Below are 25,554 nucleotides of genomic sequence, written 5' to 3'. Positions count from 1 at the left end.
ATAACAGTGTTAAAGGAAGTTTTATAATGATTTGGGGTGGGGTTGCCCCTCCAGCACGCAGTGTGTACCCCCCCCCTTTGTTCACAAACAATGTCTCCTCAAAGCACCACATAATACACGACCAACGTTGTTCTGCTCTGGGAAAAGATGGCTACCAAAGGGGGGACTTGGGAAACTGGTAAACGACAACCATAATTCCTGAAACCTGGGATCAGGTACACAGCAGCCTCTTGCATAAGAGATAATCACTGGCATCCTGGCAAATGGGTGCCAGACAGGTAGTCATCCTGTGGACAATAGCAACCCATCCAGGAATGGATTAGATCAGGGGTCAGCAAACTTTTTCAGCAGGGGGCTGGTCCACTGTCCCTCAGACCTTGTGGGGGGCTGGACTATATTTTGAAAAAAATAAAAATGAATGAATTCCTATGCCCCACAAATAACCCAGAAATGCATTTTAAATAAAAGCACACATTCTACTCATGTAAAAACACGCTGATTCCCAGACCATCTGCAGGGCGGATTTAGAAGGCGATTGGGCCGGATCCGGCCCCCGGGCCTTAGTTTGCCTACCCATGGATTAGGTTCTTGGTCAGGACAAAGAGGTGTGATTAACTTGGTTGTGGAAACCAGGAACTTGTAAATATTTCTTTTGTCTTACTTGATGGGTATGAGGTGGAGGTCAAGGGAAAGATGGGGGCAAACCTGATACTCAGGTTTCTGTCACCAGGCTCTCCCAATTTGTGATGTATTTGTGATGTATGTACAATGTAATTTTAGGGGTGTTGTGGGTATCTTTGTAAAACTGGGATTCGGGTAGGTAGCAGTGTTGGTCTGATGCAGTTGAAATAAATTAAAAATTTTAAAAATGTCCAGTAGCACCTTAGAGACCAACTAAGTTTGTTCTGGGTACAAGCTTTCATGTGCATGCACATATCTTCAGATACCATATCATATACAGTGGTACTTCTCTTTACAAACTTAATTCGTTCTGGAGGTCCGTTCTTAACCTGAAACTGTTCTTAACCTGAGTTACCACTTTAGCTAATGGGGCCTCCCACTGCCGCCGTGCCGCTGCTGCACGATTTCCGTTCTCATCCTGGGGCAAAGTTCTTAACCCGAGGTACTACTTCCAGGTTAGCGAAGTCTGTAACCCGAAGTGTTTGTAACCCGAGGTGTTTGTAACCCGAGGTACTACTGTACCCAGAATAAACTTAGTTGGTCACTATGGTGCTACTGGACAATTTTTTAATTTATTTTGATAAAAGTGGGAGCCATCTTTTGTTCTGGGCTTTTTCCTGCTTCACCCATGTGGCGCCCATGTGGGTGGAAGTCCTGTTGCAACAGTCCTTTAAAATAAAGACCAGGCCTACTGGCTGCTGTTTTGCTCCTATATTCCTGGCTGGTGTCTTTGCTTGGCAATCCAAGTGAGCCCAAGGATTTCCCTACAACATTGGCCACCTCAAAAGTAAGGGTAGGCATGGCAGAAACAACAACAACCCTGCTCTCTACCCACGAGAATTTGACTAAAGTTTCTTTTCCCCTTTGAAAAGTTTCTGTTCTCATTGATCAATGGAGAATGGTATAAAATAAACCACACACTACTGCAGGAGAATGGTTTGGCACAGAACTAGTTTGAATGGTAGGCTGGAATAATCCCAGTACAGTTCTGTCAGGTCTATCCCTTGGGCTGTGCCCCCACAAAGACATACATGTTGATGTAGATCATGGATTCCATGTGTGTGTTAGTGTCCCTTCACATATGAGCACCTTCCATTTTATGCCTCTTGGTGTTTCCCATCCACACTAGTGGGTGGTGCTTGATGGGCTATATTAATCCTGAATGTTGTTGCCTCCTGCCCTTGGTTAGTACTTTCCCACCCAAAGTCCCAGAAACCTGAGGCTAGTTGTGGGCATTTGTTTAGCTGGGTGCATGGCTTTAATTTTTAAAAAGGAAAAAATACAAAGTTTTCCAATATACCACGTTTGCATGAAACCACAGTAAAAAAAAAAAAAAAATGAAATATGTGCATTGCTCAAGGCCAGGCAACCATTTGGAGTAGCTGGCATGAAAAGCTGTCGTTTCCTTTTCCTCCCCCTTTCTTTTCTCACCTCAACCTGCTGGTGTCTTTGTCTGACAATCCAAGCCATCCCAGTTTCTGATTTGATCCTGGAATTTTCTGCTTTTCCTTAGGATACCCCTATTTTCATCAGAGAAATGTGGGAGGGTATGGAGTTATGTGACCCTGGAGCCAAGGAGATATGCAACTATACAATCTTTAGAAGACATCTGAAGGCAGCCCTGTATAGGGAAGATTTTTTAAAATTTTTTAATGTTTTATCATGTTTTCATATATGTTGGAAACCACCCAGAGTGGATGGGGCAGCCCAGTCAGAAGGGCAGGATACTACTACTACTAAGATGATGATGATGGTGATGATGATGATGGGAAAAGATGTCCCTATTTTCATCAGAGAAATGTTGGAGGGTATGTGTTCACCACTTCAGAACATCTGTAACACCAAAGTTACAGAAAGAGAGAACTGTTGTTCTGGAAAGAGTAAGCTTATTTAATAATGACTAGTAAAGGCCCTTCAGTATAAGGCTAGTCAAGTCTTTGAGGGCTTCTCCAACAAGGAAGGCCAGGAGGTGTGTGTACATGGCACCATCTAGTAGAAGACCATTCCCACTAAGAGGGGCGCTTGGATGCACAGGGGTGTTCATTCCCACTGTTAATGGTCAGTGTGGCTTTGGATGCTGATAGCCTGGGAGTAAAGCCAAAAGATTCCGGAGCCATGAGCTCTGAAGAGATGACCTCAGAGCACAAGAGGCCCTGTCAGTCGGCAATGGCAGCAGCTGGGTATACTCAAGCTGGCAGTTGAAAAAAGGATCCTAAAGGGAGTTGCTAGTCTGCCCTCATAGTTCTCTCATCTTCTCTCCACCTGCTAGGAGGGGAGGTGGGGGGAGCTGGTAAAAGGGTAGGTGAGGGGAGAGGGTCTCACTGTCCGTTGGAGATTGATCGCCAGCAGGAGGTGGGAAGAATGCTTTGAAATGCTTCAGAAAGGGGATGCCCTGCTCCATCTTCTCTGAGGTGAACTTAGGAATCCGGTCCTAAGTACAAGGCTATACTAGCTATAGAAGGCCATTCTTTAGAGCCTCCTACCACTACATGTTTGAAACATGACACTAGTAGTTAAACATCTACATAACTCTTACCCTTTCAGTGGCAAAATGAACCCTGAGCTCAAGTCACCTGTGGAGCTGCAGGGAAGCATTCTGGTCCCATCGGTCAGCTAAGGGATGCTTGAATTGTGCGATTTCAGGATTTGCATATTGCAGCCTGTTGTAAGCTGCCTTGAGGACCATTCAACCAAATGACAGGATATAAATCTTGTCACTAATGAAGCAAAATCCAGTTAATATGTAGATTAACTCCACCCCTTTCCCCTATACAGAAATAAAATAACATTCCCATGCCACCTCAGCTCATTCTTGTCTTTTTCATTCGACCACCATTTTAAACAACTAAACTAAACAAAAGCGCACATAATTACTTCTAATATAACCTATCAACAAAACAAAACTTTGGAAGGTAAATTTAATTCTCTATAGATAGACCCACACACCTATATATCACTGTTGGGCTTTAGGATTTGGCAGACACCATCACCCCACCAAATGGATGAAGGTCAGTATAGAAATTTAATTAATAAATAGCTATAACAGCCTGCTCTTCATTGCTGAATCAGAGCAAATGTCAATGGGGTTTTCCACAGACTGACGTTTGCTCTGATTCCGTGGTAAAGAGCAAGTTTCCATTTGGGGCAAATGGAAAACCACTCTTGGACCTGGGCCTAGTAGAATCACTGGACATGCAGAAAACCTCTCTAGAACTCAGACAAGCAAAGTGTGGATGAGCCCTGTATAGGACCATGAAGACCTGGTTTGAAACCTCCTTGCAGCCGTGAAACTTGTTAGGTGATCTAGGGCCAATCCCTAACTCTTAGCCTCACCTATCTCACAAGGTTGTTGCGAATGGGTGGGAGGAGATGGGGCACACCATGTATGCCACCTTGAGCTCACTGGAAAATGTAGAGCTGCCTTAAAACTGAATAAAAATGCTGGCCCATCTAGTTCAGTGCTCCCTATTCTTACTCTTACAGCAGATCTTCAGGGTTTCAGATGGGAGTCTTTCTGAGTCCTACCTGGAAATGCTAAGGCACAAACCTGGGTCCTCCAAATGCACAGTATGTGTTCCACTGCTAGGTCACAGCTCCTGCCCTTGTAGAAATGACAGGCTATAAAGAATAATAGAAGCCTTCCATGCCTCACAAAACTACCCCATATTTTCTCCAGTGTTTTCAAGCCTTTTACGTTGGTGTAACAGGGACGCAGGTGGCACTGTGGGTTAAACCACAGAGCCTAGGACTTGCCGATCAGAAGGTTGGCAGTTCAAATCCCTGTGACGGGGTGAGCTCCTGTTGCTCGATCCCTGCTCCAACCAACCTAGCAGTTCGAAAGCATGTCAAAGTGCAAGTAGATAAATAGGTACCACTCCGGCAAGAAGGTAAACGGCGTTTCCGTGCGCTGCTCTGGTTCGCCAGAAGCGGCTTAGTCATGCTGGCCACATGACCCGGAAGCTGTACGCCGGCTCCCTCGGCCAATAAAGCGAGATGAGCGCCGCAACCCCAGAGTCGGTCACGACTGGACCTAATGGTCAGGGGTCCCTTTACCTTTACTAACTGTTGTAACATTGGAAAGCATCCAACAGGAAGTTTGACCGTACGAGATCCATAAAGATGCAAAAGAAGTGGACGCAGAACGCTACCATCTCCTGCTCATTTTGGTGAATCATGTGCAGGAGAACTTCCCAGTTGGACACTGTGCCTCTTTGCCCATTTCTTGGCTTGTTTCCCTATCTGCTTGCATGTTTTGGACGTTAGTAGGGAAACATTGCATTAGATGTGATTACAGCAGGAGGAACAGAGCACCAGTCATCCCTTTGAACTATATCATCCCCCACCCCCAAGCCTGGGCAGCTGTCGGGGTGACACTCTATCCAGATCATTCAATGGCTAATTGAAAAGCTTAACAATGACCTCAGCTTCTGATGGATCAACAAACAGCCACCGGACTGTTACACATTCCTTGCTGTGATGGAGTTAAGCTGCCTGAACTAAACTGAAGGTTTTGCTGAGTCTCTGCACATTAGATGCAGTTTGAGGAAGGGGCAATCATGGTGGTGCTACCTATGCTGTCCGATTAAGAGTTGACACAACACAAAGAGATCACTGGGAGCAATACAGAAAATGTAAAGACTAGGAGGACGTTTCCCCTAGACCACAGAAAACCATTGGAGATGTTTCTTAATATTTATTCATTTTTATTTTATTTATTTCATAAAATTTATATACCACTTGATTGTAAAAAAAACAAAAACAAAAACCCCCTCAAAAGGTTTATAAAACAATATAAAATCAAGAAAAAAATCACAGCCATACTTCCAAATACTAAAACAGATTGTGTAGTTCAATTTCCACCCTTCTTATTCTGAAAGGGGTCAAAGGTGGGTAACCTTTGGTGCAAAATGTGCTGCTGAAACAAGATAAAACAAAATAAAACAAGATAAAACAAAAACTTCCTGCCATAAAATTACGCCGCGTCTGTTCAACCGAGTGCCAATCCAAAGAGAAATATTTTAAAGGTGCCTGGAAACAAGAAATGTTCGTGCTTTTCTGGATCTTTATGGGAAGCTTATGACTAAGAAGTAGAAGAACCATTCCTGCTTCTGAATACATACTAATAGCCCAGTCTTCAGATTACTACTTCTTCACACAGCACATAGCTATGCTGTGGAATTTTCTCCCCTAAAGGGCAGGGATGGCTACCAACTTGGGTGCCTTTAAAAGATAACTATACCAATTCATTGAGGGTAAGGCATTCAGTGGCTGCTAGCTATGATGGCTGTTTTCTATCTTCACTGTCAGAAAGCAGTTGATGGAAACCACAGGAGGGAAGCGTGCTGTTGTGCTCAGACCCTCCTTGTTTGTTTCCTGCAGGCAGAGCCATAAATACAGTGGGGGCAGGGCGGGTAGCCATTTTTTTTTTGCCCCAGGTGAAGACTCTAAAGGGGTGCCACTGAGGTTCCAAGCCTGTGTGTGTGTGTGTGTGTGTGTGTGTGTGTGTGCGCGCGCGCAAATATGCATGGTGTTGGTGGTGCCAAACTGGGTCTTTGATCTGGGTGAAATAAAACCTAGTTTCGCTCCTGCCAACAGGCATCTTGTTGGCCAATGTGAGAAGAGGATTCTGAACAAGATGGACCACTGGCCAGATCAGGCTCCTGTCATGTGCAAAGAAAGATAAAAAGAGAGCCAATATAAGAAAACTTTCTTTTGAACAGAGGATGAAAGAAGGCATTAAAGCTGCCAAGAACTTCCAGAGGATCTGTTTATCAAACATTCATCCTGATTTGTTTGTAAGGAGATTAGAGAACGTCGGCCATTTATTGAGCACTGATTCTGATTTGTCTGTGGAGAGGTTAGGAAATGTGGAATCAAGCAATCATTATCCCACACTTTCTGGTGCATTTCCCTGTCACTTTTCTCATTGCAAAAAGTGAAATTTGGGTGCTGGGGTGGGGAGAAGATTTATTACGCAAGTGCTCCAAATTTACTTCAGTTGCACAACTTGAATATGCCAGTATGTGACTGTATTCTACCTGAAAATAGCAACAGCTTAGAAGTGCTCAGTGTCAAGCACAGAGCTGTGGAGCTTTGAAAACAAGAAGTGTGAAGTTTATGGAAGACATTCTGAGAGTCAGTGTAGGCAGACGGATAGCATGACTATAGTAATGGGAGAAGCATCAGTTTCATAGATATTATAAATTTCCCCAGAGAGGGAAGGCATTCAGGGATTGATTCAAACTGGGGCTCCTAAGCCCAGCTGCGCAGAATTATAAAATGATATGAACAAAGACATCTCTTTGAGCGCCACGGCAATAGATAATAGGCAAGTACACAAACCCAAGTTTATCATAGAAAGAATATTTAGCATAGAAAGAAAAGAAGAATATTATGTGTGCTAATCTAGAAAAGATTCAGACAGTGGCCTATGAAAATTTTATTATATTTTGTTAAAATCAGCCTCGAAGATGCAACTTGACTCATAATTAAAATAACCATCACAAAAAGAGAACCAGGTATATGATGTGTGTCCTAAAACTTTGCCTCTACAGCATTGCCTGTCTCTGAGTACCCCACTGAATGTAAAATTCAGTGCATTTCTAAACCCAACATGATCATACTGCTGTCTTCAACCCTGGCATTCTACTCTGTTTTGAACACAGCATGTTCATGAAGCAAAAGCCCATTAATATTTTTCTAAGTCAATTAATGGCAACGTAATTAACCAGTTATAGTATGATTGTAGCAGAACTTCTCTGTGATAGGGAGAACTCAATGCTACAGTAAGATTGTCAAAGGTCAGACGGGGTGTATGTGAAGGACACAACATTAACAAACAAATATTTGGCAGTCAGGAATCACCAGGTAAAGCTCTTCATGACAAAAAGATGATAAGCATTAGTAGAAGTTCTTTCAATTTGTGGTAGGGGCAGTGGGATTGCACACACTGTCTCTGCTCCAAAATTTCTTCATATTCAGTTTGGGCAGGTTGAGGGTAAATTGTCTTTTCGATGTTGTCTTTTACAACAAGAGATACTGTTTCAATATGAAGGTGGCTTATTCTGTTTTTGTGTGTGTTTTTTTAACATTTTCAGCTGCTTTGCTCTTTTGGGTAGAAATTATGATCCAACCAGAAGGTTTCCAAGCCTTGGATGCAATTTTAAAAATGCTTTCCCAAATTAGAACTGCATCAGGATGAAAAATGGGTTGCTCCGTGAAGAATTGCAGGAACACTTACAACTGAAGAGGCAGCTAAAGGTTCTGCTTGCCTAATCAAATTCCATCCTGGATTTCTGTTTGATCTTTTCTGCCAGATCACGTATTTCATAAAGGAAAATGCTGGCTCTTCCAAGTCTCGTGCCTGAACATTGATGGAATAGACTCTTTGCACTCTGCACCTTGGGAACATTTCCATCCACCTGCTGTTGTGCTAACCAGATGAATGATGAGATTAGCACTTGCTGAGAAAGAGCTCTACCTCCCTTATAGCAAGGCGAAAAGAGATCTGGTGCAAGGGAAAGAAGCCAAGATGGACCAGCAAGACTGCCAGCAACCTGGGCTCTTACGGCGGTAGGATACAAAAGGTTGCCCTTCTTGAAGTGTGAGTGAAAGTGAAACACAGCTGCTTCCAGTTTATGAGGAAACAATTTGCCTTACCAAATGCTAATGCCTTCTTAGTAACACTCAAGCTCCGGTGAAATTCTTGAAAGAGTCATTTTATCTCTGGCCACTTCCAGGTAGCTCGCCTCCGGATAAACTGCTTATTGAGCATTCATTCTGGTGTGTTCTCACAGTTTGTAGGCAGGTTAGTTTAGTGGTTGCTTATTGAGCATTCATTCTGACTTGTTTTCAGGGAGGTTATATGACATGGCATCAAGCATTTTTTATCCCATGCATTCCAGTCAGGGCTTTTTTCAGCTGGAACTCACCGGAACTCAGTTCCGGTACCTCTCAGGTGGACACCATTGCCATTATAAGAGAAAGAAGGGAGGTGTTCATAGTGAGTTCTGGCACCTCTTTTCCTAGAAAAATAGCACTGATTCCAGTGCATTTCTCGTCATTCTCCTTATCACAAAACGTCTGATAGGAGGGAGCAAGTTTGTTGACAAATCCACTTCAGATAAGCAACTTTATGTAACTTATGTATACAGCTTTCAGAGAATGGTCAAGATGCACCTCTTTTAACACTTGTTATGTTTTTAGGACCCACTTCATTTTATGGCTGTAAGTTGTTTTAAGTTGTTTCTAATATCATGTTTTAATGTTGCCACCCTCCATGGGACCTTAGGGTGAAGGGAGGGTAACAGTAAAAATAGTAAAAATAATAGTGTTATGAAAGTTGGGTGCCTCGCCCTCTCTCTGTCGAGTGGTAACAACAATCCATGGGGTTCGAGGTACTCACCCAGGGTCTGTGTTCCTTTGGAGAACTGAGACATGGCATAGACTGTTGTAGCTTTAAGAAATATGGTCTATTCACCTATTTACATCTTCAGTCTGCAAGAAGGGAGTCCAGATCTTACAGCATTGTCATTTCAAGACGGGTTTGTCCCCCACAGCAGTACAGCCAGCCTTCAGCCAACCTGCCCAAGATGGATTCCAGTCTTTTTTCCTTGCTTCTTCTTTCCTAAACACCTTGCTAAAAGACTCTCTTTTTCACACCAAGTTACCCCTGGCAACCTTCTAAACCCCCAGTCTCTGTTCACACCTCAGGGCAAGGGGAAAGACAGTTCTCTTGCATTTCCAATGCCTCTCAATGGCCCCATATTGTTTCTTAATGGCCCTAGCTTAGCCAGGCCGTGTGCTCCCCCCCCCCCTCTGCAGCTTGTATTTCTCCCTTCACATCCCAAATAATCAAAATCCTACCATTTATCAATTTTTAGGGTTTTGCCCCCCCAATGGTCAACAACAAACAATAGCAACAACCTGAATTTGCTGGTATGCATATTCCACTCAAAAATACCAGTCACCTGTATAAACGAATAGTATACAGAAAGTGGGATATTTTGTCATTATCTCATCTTTGATCTTCATATTGTTGCACTTTCATCTTACATTTTCCATCTGCCTCCAGCCATTTGGGCAGATGCAGAGCGTGCTGGCAGCACATTGTGTAAGATGTCAGAATGCTGCTTTCCAGCTGCCTCCAGACTGAGGAAATAGTGACAGGATAGCTATAAGTGCCAAATGAGAGGGAGGAAGGTGAGCAGTGAATATCTAAAAGGCCTAGTTGCTAAGATTATCAGCTGTGCATCCAAATCCTAAATAATCAAGAGCCTAGGCCAAGGCAAGAATAAGAGAGATAGATAAACTAGTGGATATCTTTTCCTTCTCCTTACTATCAAGGCTATAGAGAGAATAAGAGCTATAGATAGACTGGTGGATGTATTTTCCATCTCCTTATTAGTGATTCCAGTTACCACTCATCTGAAACACTCAACACAGGCAACCTTCACAGCTAATATTCTTTCCCTACATTGCATGTCACTTCCAACAGTAAATAAGATGTGCTGGGTTTATTTATAATATATATATAGTGGTACCTCGGGTTACAGACGCTTCAGGTTACAGACTCCGCTAACCCAGAAGTAGCACCTTGGGTTAAGAACTTTGCTTTGGGATGAGAACAGTAATTGCACGGCGGTGGCGCAGTGGCAGTGGGAGGCCCCATTAGCTAAAGTAGTGCTTCAGGTTAAGAACAGTTTCAGGTTAAGAACAGACCTCCAGAATGAATTAAGTACTTAACCCGAGGTACCACTGTGGTTATCTCTCAATTTATCATCCTAGCAACCCTGGGTGGTAGGCTAAGCTGAGAGATAGCAACTAGCTCAGGGTTCAGCAAACCTTTTCATCAGGGGCCCAGTCCACTGTCCCTCAGACCTTGTGGCGGGCCAGACTATATTGTGAAAAGAAAGAAAGAAGAAGAACGAATTCCTATGCCCCACAAATAACCCAGGGACGCATTTTAAATAAAAGGACACATTCTACTCATGTAAAAATTCGCAGGCCGGATTTAGAAGGCGATTGGGCTGGATCTGGCCCCCGGGCCTTAGTTTGCCTGTCCATGGACTCGCTCATGGTCACCAAGGGGCTATCCTTCTCTCTTTCCAGGCATGACCCATGATTTAAAGGACCATGTCTGAGCCCTTTTTAAAATCTTGCTCCAGAGTTTTCCCTGTTAAAACCTGCTCTTTAAAGCTCAATGAAAGCAGACATAAATCTGTGGAAAACCCGAATTGATGTTTGCTCCAATTCGGCTTTAAAGAGTGGGTTTTCACAGGACAAAAAGAGAGAGAGGAAAAAAACACCGCTTGGGTATGGAACATTAAACTGAGGACCTCTGGCTAGAAAAAGCAGGGCAAAAGGTAGGTGTAGATAAGCCCTAAAATAGGTTCATGGTTCTGAACCTGACTTTTCCAAGTCCTACCCTGACACTACACCATGCTGGCTCCATACTGTCTCATACAACAGAATATGTGATGTATTCAAATAGGTTCAATGCATTGTCCTAAAGAGCTGTTGGGGAGGTGGGTGGCACTGTGGGTTAAACCACAGAGCCTAGGACTTGCCGATCAGAAGGTCGGCAGTTTGAATCCCCGCAACGGGGTGAGCTCCCATTGCTTGATCCCTGCTCCTGCCAAGCTAGCAGTTCAAAAGCACGTCAAAGTGCAAGTAGATAAATAGGTACCACTCTGGCGGGAAGGTAAACAGCATTTCCATGCACCTCTCTGGTTCGCCAGAAGCGGCTTAGTCATGCTGGCCACATGACCCGGAAGCTGTCTGCGGACAAACGCCAGCTCCCTTGGCCTATAGAGCGAGATGACCGCGCAACACCAGAGTCATCCATGACTGGACATAACGGTCAGGGGTCCCTTTACCTTTAAAGAGCTGTTAATCAGGAACATTCTGTGCAGCTGCAGTAAATGAATGTCATTAAAGCTAAAAAACCCCAATCAATTAGACTGATTTGCTCAGTAGCTAAACTGAATCACAGGTGAACTGTCTTCTGATTTCATTATACTGTATTTTGCTTCACTGAGCTATTTTTGTTTGTTTCCTGTTAGATAAAGAAACTAGGCCCTGAAATTTAAAGAAGATGAGAGATGCTGATACATTAATTATTTCCCAATCATTGATCACCATGAATTTTCAAAATATCCAACTATCTTTATTTCTAAGGACACCTTTCAAGACAGAAATGGTCATTAAACCAACATTACTTACATCTACAGTTCACCACATAGCTTGGCCCCAACTAAGAGCCAAATGCTAAGTTGGAGCTTGAACAGCAAGCTCAAGAGATCCAAGTCAAATCTCTACCCACTCCATTTGCCAATGCTGCTGCCAGCATCACTTTGACAAATCTACCCTGAATCCTTCCAATAGGATGGGTCAGGTAGGTCACAATACCTTCTAACAGTCCAGTCATATCCCTCTGTTGGACTCTCATTGTTAAATCAAATCACATGAATCATGATCAAGTGAAGGAGAGACTAATCACTTTTAACCTTTGAGTTGTTTTGCATATTGCAAATTCATTGGCCATCGCAGCATGGAGAAAGCACAGGCACGCGAAGCACCCTCAGCAATGCTGGGTTCCCTTGTTTTGCCCAAACCACTGAGGTTCTGTCCCATTAATGCGCAAAGCACTTGCTGAAATTTCAGAATTCAGCAGATGTTGTTTTCAGGGCTTATTCTGTTGCAGCCAGCCAGCCAGAAGCATGTGATCGAAATCCTCATTTCTCTTGGCTGCAGAGCTTAATCCGAGCTATCCTGTTCCTGTTTTGTACAGCAGGACAGCACAGGATTATGTAAAGCGACAAAATAGAAGAGGCTGCTTTTGCATATGCACAGAGTATACTTCACAGCTATCTTTGGTAAAGCAGCAAGAGGCAGGGCTGCTAACACAGAGAACTGGATTGAACTAGGTACCTCTCACTTATGAGAGTGTGACTTACTTCTCCCTATTTACTCTTTCTGTACAATTCAAAATGATATACATCTCTTTTGCATATCACCAACTATTGTACTGAACGCAAAAAAAGTACTCGCTGCTTAATTTTTCCTCTCTAGTGTGGAAGACAATTCATTTCCCTAAGTGAAATATTGGCTTTTGGGGAGGTCCAGGCTTTCTTACAAGCCTGGGCTTGCTGTACATGTTACATAAGCTGCACCACCCTGATTTCCATGGAAACCACCTTTAAGAGGTAGTCAGCTGTTGGCAACCTCAGAACATGCTACAGACATTTGTCACAGCTTACTCTTGCAGGATCCCTTGTACTTTTCAGCTAGCATGTATAGTGTGGAGAGGAGATGGACATGTGGGGGGTGCAGAAGGAGGAAGATCACGATTTCCCCGTCCCCCCTGCTTGTCTGCTTGCTTCCTCTCTCTCTCTCTCTCTCTCTCTCTCTCTCTCTCCCCCCCCTCCCCATGCAGTGAAGAGACATGGACACAGGATGTCACTGTATCACAACTGCAGCATAATGGATTATGGGGAATGGCAGAGGACTATGGGAGAGAGGTGAAAGGCCATTGAATCCCCCAGAAACAGGAGCCCAAACTCTTGCTTGCGGGTTAGGTATCCTGGCAGATGCCATGGTCTGGGCTGAATGCTGCTGGGTGGAGCAGCCTGCCTGGTATGCTCAACTCTTTCATCTGTCCTAGAGAGATAGATGACACCCTCGCTTGCACTCCCCCTCTTCAAACTCCAGCTCCATAGGGTGTGTGTGGCACAGGAGAAGAGGCGGAGCGTCACGCTTAGACCCGGTAATGCCTGGCAGACACCCCGGCTGCACTCTGGACAGTTTCACCAGACAGCAGCAGAAGCAAGCAAGTGAGCGAGCGAGCGAGAGAGAGAGAGAGACTGGGCACTCCAGAGATCCTTCAGCACAGCAGGAAGTAAGTACCAGGTGGAGTCCGCGGTGCCAGGGTGGGGGACTAGGTCCTGGTGCTCTGTTACCTGGGCTGCAGACAGCAGAGTCCTGATGGAACAATCTGACAGGTGGCTTCCATTCAAATAACTATGGGTCTGCCTGCTACCCTAGTGCATTCAGACAGTTTGCAAAGGTGTTCTCGGGTACGGAATGCAAGAGAACAGTCCAACTGTGTAAGCCAAAGCCAGAATAAAGGGCAAGAAATAATTATCTACACTGACTAATCAGTACAGAGTGTTCATTCTAAAAAGTGTCCCTGGTTTTTGTCTGGGCGATTGATGTGTGAGGAATTGCAATGCAGTGCAGCAGAAATGTGCAGGAAGAGGCAGGTGTTAAGGGCTAGTGCAATGTGGAATTCTAGCAGTGTCCATCGTTTGCCTGCTACTGTTCTATACTTCTTTCCCACCTCTTTCCAGTTATGTCTTGTACTGTGTATGTTCATGTTGCCACCTCATAAGTGGCTGTCGGTATCAGGGGTGATGAAATGTGCAGAACATTGATGTCACATTGCACATTATGTTATAGTACATGTCCCTGGGAAGGGAGAAGAACAAATACAAAGGGGCAGCTCAGTGTCCCTTGTGTCTAGTTCCACACTACATTTACTGGCCAAAGTTATTGGGAATTTGAGTAAAAACCTCTATAAATCCCAGAGGGGTTTTCTCTCTCATCCAATACTCACAATTAAGGTTTCTTTGCAGTTATCTGATCCATGATGCCCAGTAAGAATATGGTAATATACAGGTGTATGTACCAACAGGAGTGAATGCATCCCCCCCCGTGCCCTGTGGTCCCTCTCAATCTTTGTTTTTCAAAGGAAACATATACTTGCCTTCATATCCAGCAGTGATCAGTGGCAGACTTTGGGTTCTCACATTTCAGCGGCGCCCTGTGCGACGCTAAAGTTCACTCCCCCCACCTCGCACGCTCTGTTCTACATCATTATTGCAGCGCCCCCTGTTGCACGGTGCCCAGAGCGACCAAACCAGTCGTGCTACCCTAAAACCGCCTCTGCAGGGATCACTTATTTATCCCTGTTTCAGGTAGGCTGCATTCCATTTTATTAAAAGTGTCTTGGAAGCTTCCTATTCAAATTTTCCAGCACCTGAAAAAACAGCTTCTAAAAAGGAAGAAAAGAAAAAAAAAGCCCTAGGGGAGTGTGTGTGGCTTTGTGATGTACGAGGGTCAGTCAATTAGCATGGAACACATTTGGTTTGTGTTGGTTAACCAATATACAGTAGCAAATTTTCTCTTTAGCTCAGTCCTGTCGGGAGGATTGTGCATCCAACCAAAACAGGGTCTGTGTTTGCACAGTGTTCTGACTACTCTAATCAGCTAGGTCTGTGCACCGGCATGTATGAACACATGTAGCTGTCTTATATGCTTTCAGACCATTGGGCCTCTGTAGCCCAATATTATCTACTACAACTGGTAACATTTTATCAAGATCTCAGGCAAATATAATTCCTTGCCCTACTTCCCAAGTTTTAACTGGAGATCCTGCACAGACAAAAAAACACTTTCACTGAGCTGAGGCCCTCCAAAATAACAGAGGCAATTCAGAACTACTGCTATGCTTATGGTGATGCCTTTTCCCTGCTTGAACCCACAGCAGCTTCTTGTCCACAGTAAGCAGATGGCCAGAGTCCTTCATTGTGAGCGGAAAGTACCAGGCTGCTGTCAACAACACACTCCTGCTGCTACAGCTTGCAGCAGTGTAGAAAACTGATAGCTCCTATCCTGTGCATCAGTAAAAAGCACAAAAAATGTTACCAGACATGATGGTTGTATGAACTGGCCTGCACACAGTTTTAACTGCTATGGGCAGAATGTTTGCTTAAAAAAAACACTTTTCCCTTTTCTTGTGAGGAATCCTATTCGGAATAAGGGAATTTCCCTTAAAAAAAGGGAAACATTGACAGCTATGGCTTAAAAGCCTTCTGTGATTGTTCTCTGTGTTTAACTGAACCACTAAACAAGGTCTCTGCACATTCCAACATTGTTTTTTTATAAACAACACACAACTAAATTCCGCGCAAAAAACGAATTAGTCAACTTCTATATAAAATAAAATAAATGTATGCAGATCTATTATTATTTTTCATTAACTTCCTCACCAACATGGTGAAAGGGGGAAGCTATGCAAGGCACTGAATCTCTGAAACCCTGGGAATCCTGCTCGGCCCTTACCCTTGTTTCTGAAATTTCACCAGCTATCTGCAAGCCTACCCAGAACATTAAGGACTAGACACTTACTAGTCCTTACAGGTGGCAGCAGTGGGGCAGAGGACAAGGTGATGGTGGTGGGTGCATGCCATTTTCTGTTTTGCCTCAAATGTCAAAATGCTCTTCACTCAGTGGCAACTTCACAAGCCCTGGTCTAAACTTGGTTTAAACAGAATACCTTTGCCCTTTATAAATTAGAACAGGAAAGAGGGATACCTATTTACTTGTAATTTTCTTCCTTTGGGCATAAGCAGTGCTTTAAATAAAGAATGTAGTGAGTATTTCACAAGGAGTTTGAGTTTGTAAAGGAGTTGTTTTCTAAAACCGATTGTTCTCACCTAGTAAGCTTAGCTCCTTCCTTAACTGCTAGTATTTCGTTAGAATCAAGGAGGAACTAATGAGAATGAAGGCAAGGCAGGATAACCAATTTGCATTGCAAAAAAAGAAAGGAAATCACCAAAAAAGAATTGCATAAAAGATACATTAATTTATATGTATTGATGCAAATTTAGAAAACGTTTTCTATAATTTCAAAATACATCTCCCTGTATGGAGTGAGGCTGTGGACAGGCGGCCTATGCACTTGCTCAGTCTGCTCCCAGGCGTTGCTAACTGTTGATGGGCAGCTTCAAGGCACTTGGTTTTCCTTCTTATATTTCCTCATCTTTAAACCAAATGGCCATTCAAACTGCAGAAACACGCCTTCATATAGAGAGCTGTCCTTCCAAGAAAGAATTGACCTCTGTAGAGTAGATCATATGGCCATCCAAAGCAAGGTTTGGAGGTCAGATTTGGGCTGCATCTATAGGTAGAGCGAATGAAGGAGAGGAAGAGGGGACTTAATGAAAAGTTTTCCTCTTTCGACTAGTGAAAAATGGTCTCTTTTGCCCTGTGCAAACGAATGGTACCTGAGTGAAACAGGCCTCAGATTTGCTCGGTTACCAGGGCAACCGCCTCCCCTTCAACCCTGCTTTGCGTGCAAGGATTGTCCTGAGAGGCAGATTGGGTTCCTTGCAAGTGTCCAAGCCCACATGATCGATCACAGCCAAGTGGCATGCAGCAGCAGCCGCAAATGGGCGGGCCAAATATTTGTTGCTTTGCCTGTAACTGGAGAGTATTCTGTGAAGTCTTGGTTGGTGTCTCTGCCACTCATTTGGAAGAGATACAGCCGCGATGGGAGATGAGACTTCCTTCACTTCACACTGAAGCTTAAGGGAGAGGAGATTTATAGTTAGTAGCAATAAAAACACACTGTGCTTTTATTTACTATTGTAAATAATAATAATAATCCAATGCTGAGCAAGTGGGGTGTGCGAGGGCTGCAGGGGAGAGGAGGGGGAAGTGCTGTTGCACAGCCCTGTGTTTTTACTTTGGGCTTAAAATCATTTGAGGTGGGAAAGCCCACAAACGATGAGTCTTTGTACCATGTTTTTATTTTATTTTTCACACAGTGATCTATTTGTGTGAAATTGCCCCTATGCATAAGAGAAACCAGAAAGTTATCGCATCAGAGGGGTCATAAAATGGATGTGGTACCTTTTCATTTGCTAGGGCTAATAAAAGCAAGACGTCATACAAGCATGTACAAAATGACTACTGCTCCCACCACTGAATAGCCAACACCAGACCCTTCACCACTGATCTAGCTCATGCAGACTTCCAGGCACCCTTGAGCCCTGAGCATATTTATTTATTTATTTATTTAAGCATCTTTCTCTCTCCCTTTCACACTTGCCTCTGTTTACTGGGCTTATCTCTAGGAGGAGACTAGGCAGGAGAGGGGAAAGGGAGAGGGTGGTTGGACCTTGCCATGCCCTTTCCCTCTGCCTCTAGAAGCTTGGAAACGGATCTCCAGTGGCTTTAAGAGCGTGTCAATCCCATTTAGGCCCAAATCCCCATGAACTTTCCTAGCCTGTAAGAGAGGACGCTTGGCATGGAATCAGAAGGCAGGCACTCTGGCAGCAGCTAAGCAAAGGGGGCTGCAGGCGACTGTGTCCATCTTCCGTGGGGCACCAGAAATGTAATTTAGAACATGACATAGAGCCAGTCTGCTCACCCGCTAGAGCTAGACCGCAAAAAGAGTGTGTAGAAAGAAGTCACCATCAAAGAGATTTTCCATTCTGCCTTCCAGCATTCTAGAGTTCTACACAGTTCTGCAACCGGGACAATGTTTTATAAGTGGAATTAGTTAGGGAGATTGATACACTTTAGCTAACGCCTTGCTAAATTTGGAATATGTGCGTATGGAGTGGGAGAGGGGGAAGGGACTAGAATCAAAAATTGTGGCTCAAAGAATCCCAGGAATACTACAGAGGCAGTGCATCCAATCTGCTGTAGATGAAACTGTTTCAGCGTGTTTGGCCTGGCCCACTCATAATGTAGGCTACGTAGATGGAAACAAGAAGCTGTTACAATACATCTACATGCAAGACTTCCCACAGTTGACATGTAAGGATTAAGAGGGCAAAGGATACAGTATATGCCCTTTCTAGGGTTAGAGTTGCATCTACGCATATACAGAGTACCTTTGCTTGACTTCCATCACAGATGCTGGATTGGCTCAGCTGAGGGAGGTCTAATACCTCTCTTTTTTTGGCAGCCCCAGGTGGGGAGGAGCAGTGGATGTTTGGGGCAATCGGGGTAGGTAGACATTGGCTGTGTGGAAAAACCTGCCTGGAGAGGAAGAGCAAACTCGGGCTCCTGTTGTGCATCTATCTATCTGCCAGAGACTCGCCTTGAGTTTCTGTATTAAATTTCATTGATAAATAATTATATTAAATCTATTAATTGTGTGCTTAATTTATATACAATATATATATATATAAACATATCTGTGTATATTAAATAATATAAACTATATTGCAAACACTTTAATTAACAATATAGAAATTTAATTCAGTGTGTGGCCTGCAGGTTCTGTGCTGAAGTGCTCTTGCAGACCTCTTCGTCTGAGAGGCTGGACTGCCCTGAGCTAAGAGCAGACGAAGACCGCAAGGCTCTTAGTCTGAGTACAGAAGGCTAGCTAGTTTAGATGTACTCTGTGTGGCAATTCACAGAAACTAGAATCCATATCCAAACACTGCACTGTGAAAAACAATGGCAGCTGTTTCTTATGGGGTGATCACATGCATTCCTATTTAGTGGATGAGCATGATGACACACACATATGGTTTTATTTATCTGTGTGAAAACTATAAATCCTCTCTCTCTCTCTCTCTCTCTCTCTCTCTCTCTCTCACACACACACACACACACACACACAAAACAACAACAACAACACAGAATGAAATATATTAGGAGGTGTTTATAAGTAACTTGGATTGACATTATTTCCCCTGGTTCTATATGCTCCTGTTCTGGCAACTAGTCAGGAGGACTTTAAAAGTCTGGCTGTTTGGCAAGCCTAAAATTGCTTCCTGGTGTCCTAAATGAGCAAAGGCATGGAGCTAGAGGCACCTTTTAAGCTACCCATAAAGAGGAACGCATTGCAACTTAATCCACATTTACTATTTTCCCTCAAAACTGCTGAAATTGGATTGAGTGGTTGCGCTGTGCATTCAAACAGATTGTGTGATATGTTGCTGGTCTCATAACTGCATAACTACTTCAGCATCATAATAATAACAGTCCAAATCCACTCAGCTCACATGCCTGCCACATCAATGTGGATGTGTGAATGAATTTACCTTCAGTTAGGGCTAGAATGCCTAGTCAAATAGATTAATCCATCAAAAAGTTTTGACTGATGAAAAGGTGTCCTGAATTACTCAGGCAGTAGATTTTGCAAACTTTTTTTTTAAAAAATGTAAGTACTTAAGTGCAGATGACATCTTGAAAGAGGTGGCTCCTCCTGTGTGAAAGAGAAGAGGAAGGATGCCCTTTCAAGATGATGTTTTCTGAATGAATTGTAAGATTGACACCACCTTCAACTGAAAGGACTTCTTTCTACTTTTCCTTCTGAGAGGTAATTCCTTTTGAAAGAATTCAGCCCAGAAATATCACCTAAGTGGAGAGCTAAAGCATGCTTTAAAAAATCCCAACTGGACCCTGGGGATGTGGGATGGAACTGGGAATTCACAATGTGCAACATTCAGATGTGGACGGTGGGGGACAGGGGCAGGGAACTCAAATTCAGGATGAAATTACACAGTATGTAGGTTTCTGCTCCGTGGTTGCCCCAAGGCCATCTGGACCAATTCATACTTTTCATGGTGTATAAAGAGTGCCAGGCATGTGTGTTCTTCTGTTTCAAGGTCACTGAGAGGTTTCCAGGGTATCTGAACATCCTGGGGAGCTGCAGGGGAAGCAAAGAAAAGCAAAGGCTCATCCTAGAGACCTTTTGCAGCTATAGGATGGCTCTGTTTATTGCCTTGGCTCAAGAGACACCAAATAGGAGGAGAATGCTTCATCACCATATGTTGAGGGGAAAGAGGGGAGGTAAATGACTTCCTTCCCTGTTCTTTAAATGGGACTTGAGATTCGTGGGTGGTGAGGGCACATCTGCATGGTAGGGAACCATTACCAAGCTTCTTGCAATCTGAAACAAACTCCTGGGACATTAAGTGCAGGAGAAACTAGTCCTTGGAAAAACGAGGAATTTTTGAGAACCCAGCAAAAAGTAAAAAAATGTTTGGGCAATATGAGTGACCATACCTCCATAGGAGTGCCATTAGATGCTCTCTCCCTCCCCACCAGGAAAGAAGGAGTGAGTGAAGGTCTGCAACAGGAACAAGTGGGGAATAAAGATCTACATCAGGATCTGCTGCTCCTGTGGATCCTGCTGCCTGAGGTGGTCACCTCACTTTGCCTCATGGGTGGGCTGGCCCTGCTGCTTGGACCATGTGAAGAGATATTTTGAGTAACAAAAACAACAACAATTTTTTTATTTGTACTCTTCTGACTAGGATTGGGACTAATTTTGTTTGCTACATTTGGATTTCTTGTGCTGTTTGGTTGTTTTCAATTACTTTTGACTTAGGAGAATTGAAATGTTATATATTCGTATATATGTAGAGAACTGGCTTTCTGCTGTCCTCCCCTGCCCAACGCAATTCATTTCAAGCTGTACTTAGCAATTTCTTCCTGTGTTTCTTGCAGGTTGGTCATGGACCTGTCCTCAGGCATGGAGGCCCAGGCTCTCCTAGAAGACATGTTGGAAATCACGGCCCAGAGTTTGGTGCACATGGAGGTGTCTGAGCACTACCACATCATCAAGGAGTTGGGCAAGGGGAAATATGGGCAGGTGGTGCTGGTGACTCACAGGAAGAGAGGTAAGGGTGGATTGCCTTGTGTGCTCTGGCAACTCCACTCACCAACAGGCTGTTTATGTTGAAAGGGCAACTAGAGATGAGAATACTTCAGTGGCCAGGTGTGCCACTGTTGCTGTTGGAGAAGGTTGGACCACTTGCCATAACCAATGGGTGTGGTAACAATTTCAAATTACTATGTGTGATCTGTGGTCAGCCAATCATGCACAGCAGTGGTCATGGACAGAACTGGGCATTTTTTTAAAAAACCCCCACTCTATTCAGTCACTCGTTTCATTCATTTATTAAACTTATGAATCACTTGTCACCTGAAGGTCCCCAAGTGGGTGACAAGACCTCTACTGTGGGCATTTGGTGCGAAACAACTTATCATTGCTTGTGGAGGCATTCATCTTTCATCTCGTGACCGTGGAAAGAGTGCCCAAACAATTTCAAACAAACTCCACATATCAAGCAACATTCTTGACCCAGTCCTTAGTGGTTTCACTGAAGCCCATTTTAATGAAAATATCATTGTGAATGTAATCCTTACAACTTGTCTTGCGCCTAAAAGATTTATGGGCCCCAAAAAGAATGGGACTGATTCTTCCCAATTTTGAAATTCGGAATTAACAGCATAATCTTACCCGCGTCTATTCATAAGAAAGTTAGGTAAAGGTAAAAGGACCCCTGACCATTATGTCCAATCGTGACCGACTCTGGGGTTGCGGCACTCATCTTGCTTTATTGGCCGAGGAAGCCGGCGTACAGCTTCCGGGTCATGTGGCCAGGATGACTAAGCCGCGTCTGGTGAACCAGAGCAGCACACGGAAACACTGTTTACCTTCCCACTGGAGTGGTATCTATTTATCTACTTGCACTTTGATGTGCTTTCGAACTGCTAGGTTGGCAGGAGCACGGACCGAGCAACGGGAGCTCACCCCGTCGTGGGGATTCAAACTGCCGACCTTCTGATCGGCAAGTCCTAGGCTCTGTGGTTTAACCCACATCAAATGGGACTTACTCCCAGGTCAATGGGGCTAAGAACCCCCTTCAATGCAGGAATTTTATCTAAAGCATCCATGACAGTTGGCCATCCAACCTCTGCTTAATAACCGCCAATGAAGGAGAGTCCATTACCTTCCGAGGCAGTCTATTCCACTGTCCAGCAGCGCTTACTGTCAGAAAGTTTTCCCTGATGTTCTCCAAGAATTCTCAGAGATTATAGACAGAGGTTCTGAGATTACACCCGCAAGCTCTTTTAGTATGATTGGGTGCAGCTCATCAGGCTCTAGATAGATAGGATGAGCTGCTGCAAATCCCTGCTTTCTAAATCCAAGTCTTGTTCAAGTGTTTGAAAGGGAACACCCTCATCTCCTCACTGCCCCCTCATTTTGTTGCTACTGCAATTCCCCCTCTTCTAATCCATGTTTAGCTATAATGGTTGAACTCGTATCTTAATTATCTCACATGTATGAGTGCTGTATGTTAAAGAGACTTCACCTTAAAGGTAAAGGTAAAGGTACCCTTGCCCGTACGGGCCAGTCTTGACAGACTCTAGGGTTGTGCGCTCATCTCACTCTAGAGGCCGGGAGCCAGCGCTGTCCGCAGACACTTCCGGGTCACGTGGCCAGCGTGACAAAGCTGCTCTGGCAAGCCAGCACAGCACATACGGAAATGCCGTTTACCTTCCCGCTAGTAAGCGGTCCCTATTTATCTACTTGCACCAGGGGGTGCTTTCGAACTGCTAGGTTGGCAGGCGCTGGGACCGAGCAACGGGAGTGCAGCCCGCCGTGGGGATTCGAACCGCCGACCATGCGATCGGCAAGTCCTAGGCGCAATTGGAGTAACACTATGTTTTAGTTGTCTGTTGTGGAAATACATTTACTGTTATTAGAGTAGTATTATCTCAATGTCTCATTCACTTTTGCATCTTTCAACCTCCCTCAGGGACCCCCATGGCTCTCAAGTTGCTGCCAAAGGCGAGCACTAAACTGGAGAATTTCTTGTATGAATACTGTGTGGCCCTCTCACTCTCCACACACCCTGCCATCGTTGGAATGTTTGGCATCGCCATAGAGTCCAGCCAGCACTATGGTTTTCTCTATGAGGCAGCCTTGCACAAGGACCTCATCTCCATTATCAAGCCCAAGGTAAGGCGTATACACGCACATCCAATGCAAAGCTTAGGTCCCAGCACCCCATGCCTGGGTCTCCTTGGGAAGGAAGGGCAGGATAAAAATACAGTCATACTGTGGATCCGAATGCCTTGGTACTCGGATGTTTTGGCTCCCAAATGTCGTAAACCCAGAAGTGAGTGTTCTGGTTTGCGAATGTTCTTTGGAACCCAAATGTCTGATGGGGCTTCCGCGGCTTCCAATTGGCTGCAGGAGCTTCTGAATGTTTTTGGAAGTGGAACAGACTTCTGGAACAGATTCTGTTCGACTTCCAATGTATGACTGTATAATGAAGGAATGAATAATTGGCTTCAGCTAGGAATTCTACCAACACATACGTGGTTTTATTTCTGAAATCGTGAAATAGCTGTTAGTTAAACAAATTACAGCAGGATTTCAAAACAAAAAATCCATAGATTAAACACAAGCAGTGGGGCAAAGCCTTTTGAAGCTTGCAGCTGAATGTGTCTCGAGATATTTTAACATGGGTTGATGTGGTCATGGTGGCATCACAGAGAGAAAGGAAATGTGATGTTTATTTTTAAATGCCTGTTGAGATTTTGTGGCTTTATTCAAGAGCAGAAAAGGGCTTGTGTTTCAGTGGCAGAGCCTAAATGCTTATGAGGAAGTGAGGAGACCCGACATGATAAAAACACATGCCTTTCTCTTCTCTGACCAGGCTGGCATCCCTGAGCCAGCAGCCAAGCTCTGTGCCAAACAGCTGGTGAGTGCACTGGACTTCATCCACAGCCGGGGCCTTGTCTATCGAGATGTCAAGCCTGAGAACATCCTCCTTTTCGATCGCCATTGCCACTGCATCAAACTGACAGATTTCGGCCTGACACGGCCCCAGGGCACCCTTCTGCGCCTGGTGGTTGGGATCATCCCTTACACTGCACCTGAGCTGAGCCGTGGCACCGGTGACTCCCCAGGCCTGCCCATTGACGCCAGCCTGGATGCCTGGGCCCTTGGAGTACTGATCTTCTGCCTGCTCACCGGCTACTTCCCTTGGGAGAAGACGTTGCCTGAGGATTCCTTCTTTGATGACTTTGTGATATGGCAACAGTCCGGCCTAGACGAAGACTTGCCATATCACTGGCGCCCTCTGTCGCCAGATGCCGTCGCCATGTTGCGGAGCCTCCTGGCTCTGGAGCCCACAAAGCGCGGTCCCATCCGCCGGGTTCTCAGCTACCTTGACCGGCCATGGAGAGCAGAAGTGGCGGCCAAAGACCCCTAGCACAATAAAGCAGAGCAGGAATCCGTTTTATGAGGCTGGGGAGAGAAAAGCACTAAGCAACTCATCCGAATACAAAGATACTTGCAGGAATTCAAATGTTACGTGCTCTCAGCTGGGTTATTTCACAACATTCCCCAAGGAACGTAACACTGGACATTCAGATTTCAGGAGGAGACAAAATGTGTATTCTGTATGCCATGTGTCTGATCTTCTGGCACACTTAGTGGCTAAGCATCCTTGTGCTAAGAACAGACTCATCTTATATCCCCAAAGGTAAACTCATTTTTCCACAGGCTGCAGAAGCTGATATTGCCCACCTTCTGCCCATCTTCGTCACATCATTTGGGAAAGGCTTGGAATTCCTTGGATGTGAGGAGTGTTAAAGGCTTTTAAGGACATTTACAGTTTCAAACTTTCATAGTGCAACCATACATAAACCTGTATCATGTATACGTTGTATTTTTAATTTCATTATCTGTATAGTTTTCATGCTCTGAATTGAGAGTCACTTTTCTCTGAGGGCTCATTCACACTTCTACTCATCCTGCACATTGGAAAGCATGGGTCCTAGCGGCTTCCCGCTTGTCCCATGTTTTCTAGGCACAGCTCTAAGTGGTTTTGTACCACTGCTTTCCTGAGGAAAAGCTGCTCTTTAGCACTGAATTGGAGCAATCGTCAGTCCAGAGAAAACCCGATTGATGTTTGTTCCGATTCAGCAGTAAACAGTGGGTTTTCCCCAGGGAACATCGCAGGGAAGCAGAAATGTGGATGAGCCCTGAGTGTACAGTGGCAAAAGTTATAGGCTGCCAGCCAGGTTCACATTTCACCTGAGTCCACTAGGTGTCCTTAAGAAAGCTTTTAGTGTCTACAATATAGGAATCTAATACAGTACTAGTCTATCTTTGACAGGCTGCTGTAGAGATTGTTGAAATACTGGGTTGGATCCAGACTAACTTAGTTGCACTCAGGCCCCATTGAAATCAATGTGGAAAATTAAGTCATGGTTTCACTTAAGTCTTGCTGATTTCAGTGATATGCATAACTTCTTTTAAAG

General features: G+C 44.4%; 1 protein-coding gene across 1 annotated transcript; it reads left to right on the top strand.

The window, feature by feature from the left end:
• Positions 1–13,234: 13,234 nt before the first annotated feature.
• On the top strand, positions 13,235–24,950 carry SBK2 (SH3 domain binding kinase family member 2). The gene is given in 5 exon segments (XM_081165392.1): positions 13,235–13,528; positions 13,530–13,579; positions 20,938–21,110; positions 23,037–23,239; positions 23,943–24,950. Coding segments are annotated over 5 exon segments (1,062 nt in total). The 5' UTR covers positions 13,235–13,450; the 3' UTR covers positions 24,501–24,950.
• The last annotated feature ends 604 nt before the right edge of the window (positions 24,951–25,554 follow it).

The sequence above is a fragment of the Podarcis bocagei genome (assembly GCF_964188305.1).
Source record: "Podarcis bocagei genome assembly, chromosome: 13".
Taxonomy (NCBI): domain Eukaryota; kingdom Metazoa; phylum Chordata; class Lepidosauria; order Squamata; family Lacertidae; genus Podarcis; species Podarcis bocagei.
The sequence above is the reverse complement of the archived record's forward strand: the minus strand, read 5'-3'. Positions and strand labels throughout refer to the sequence as shown.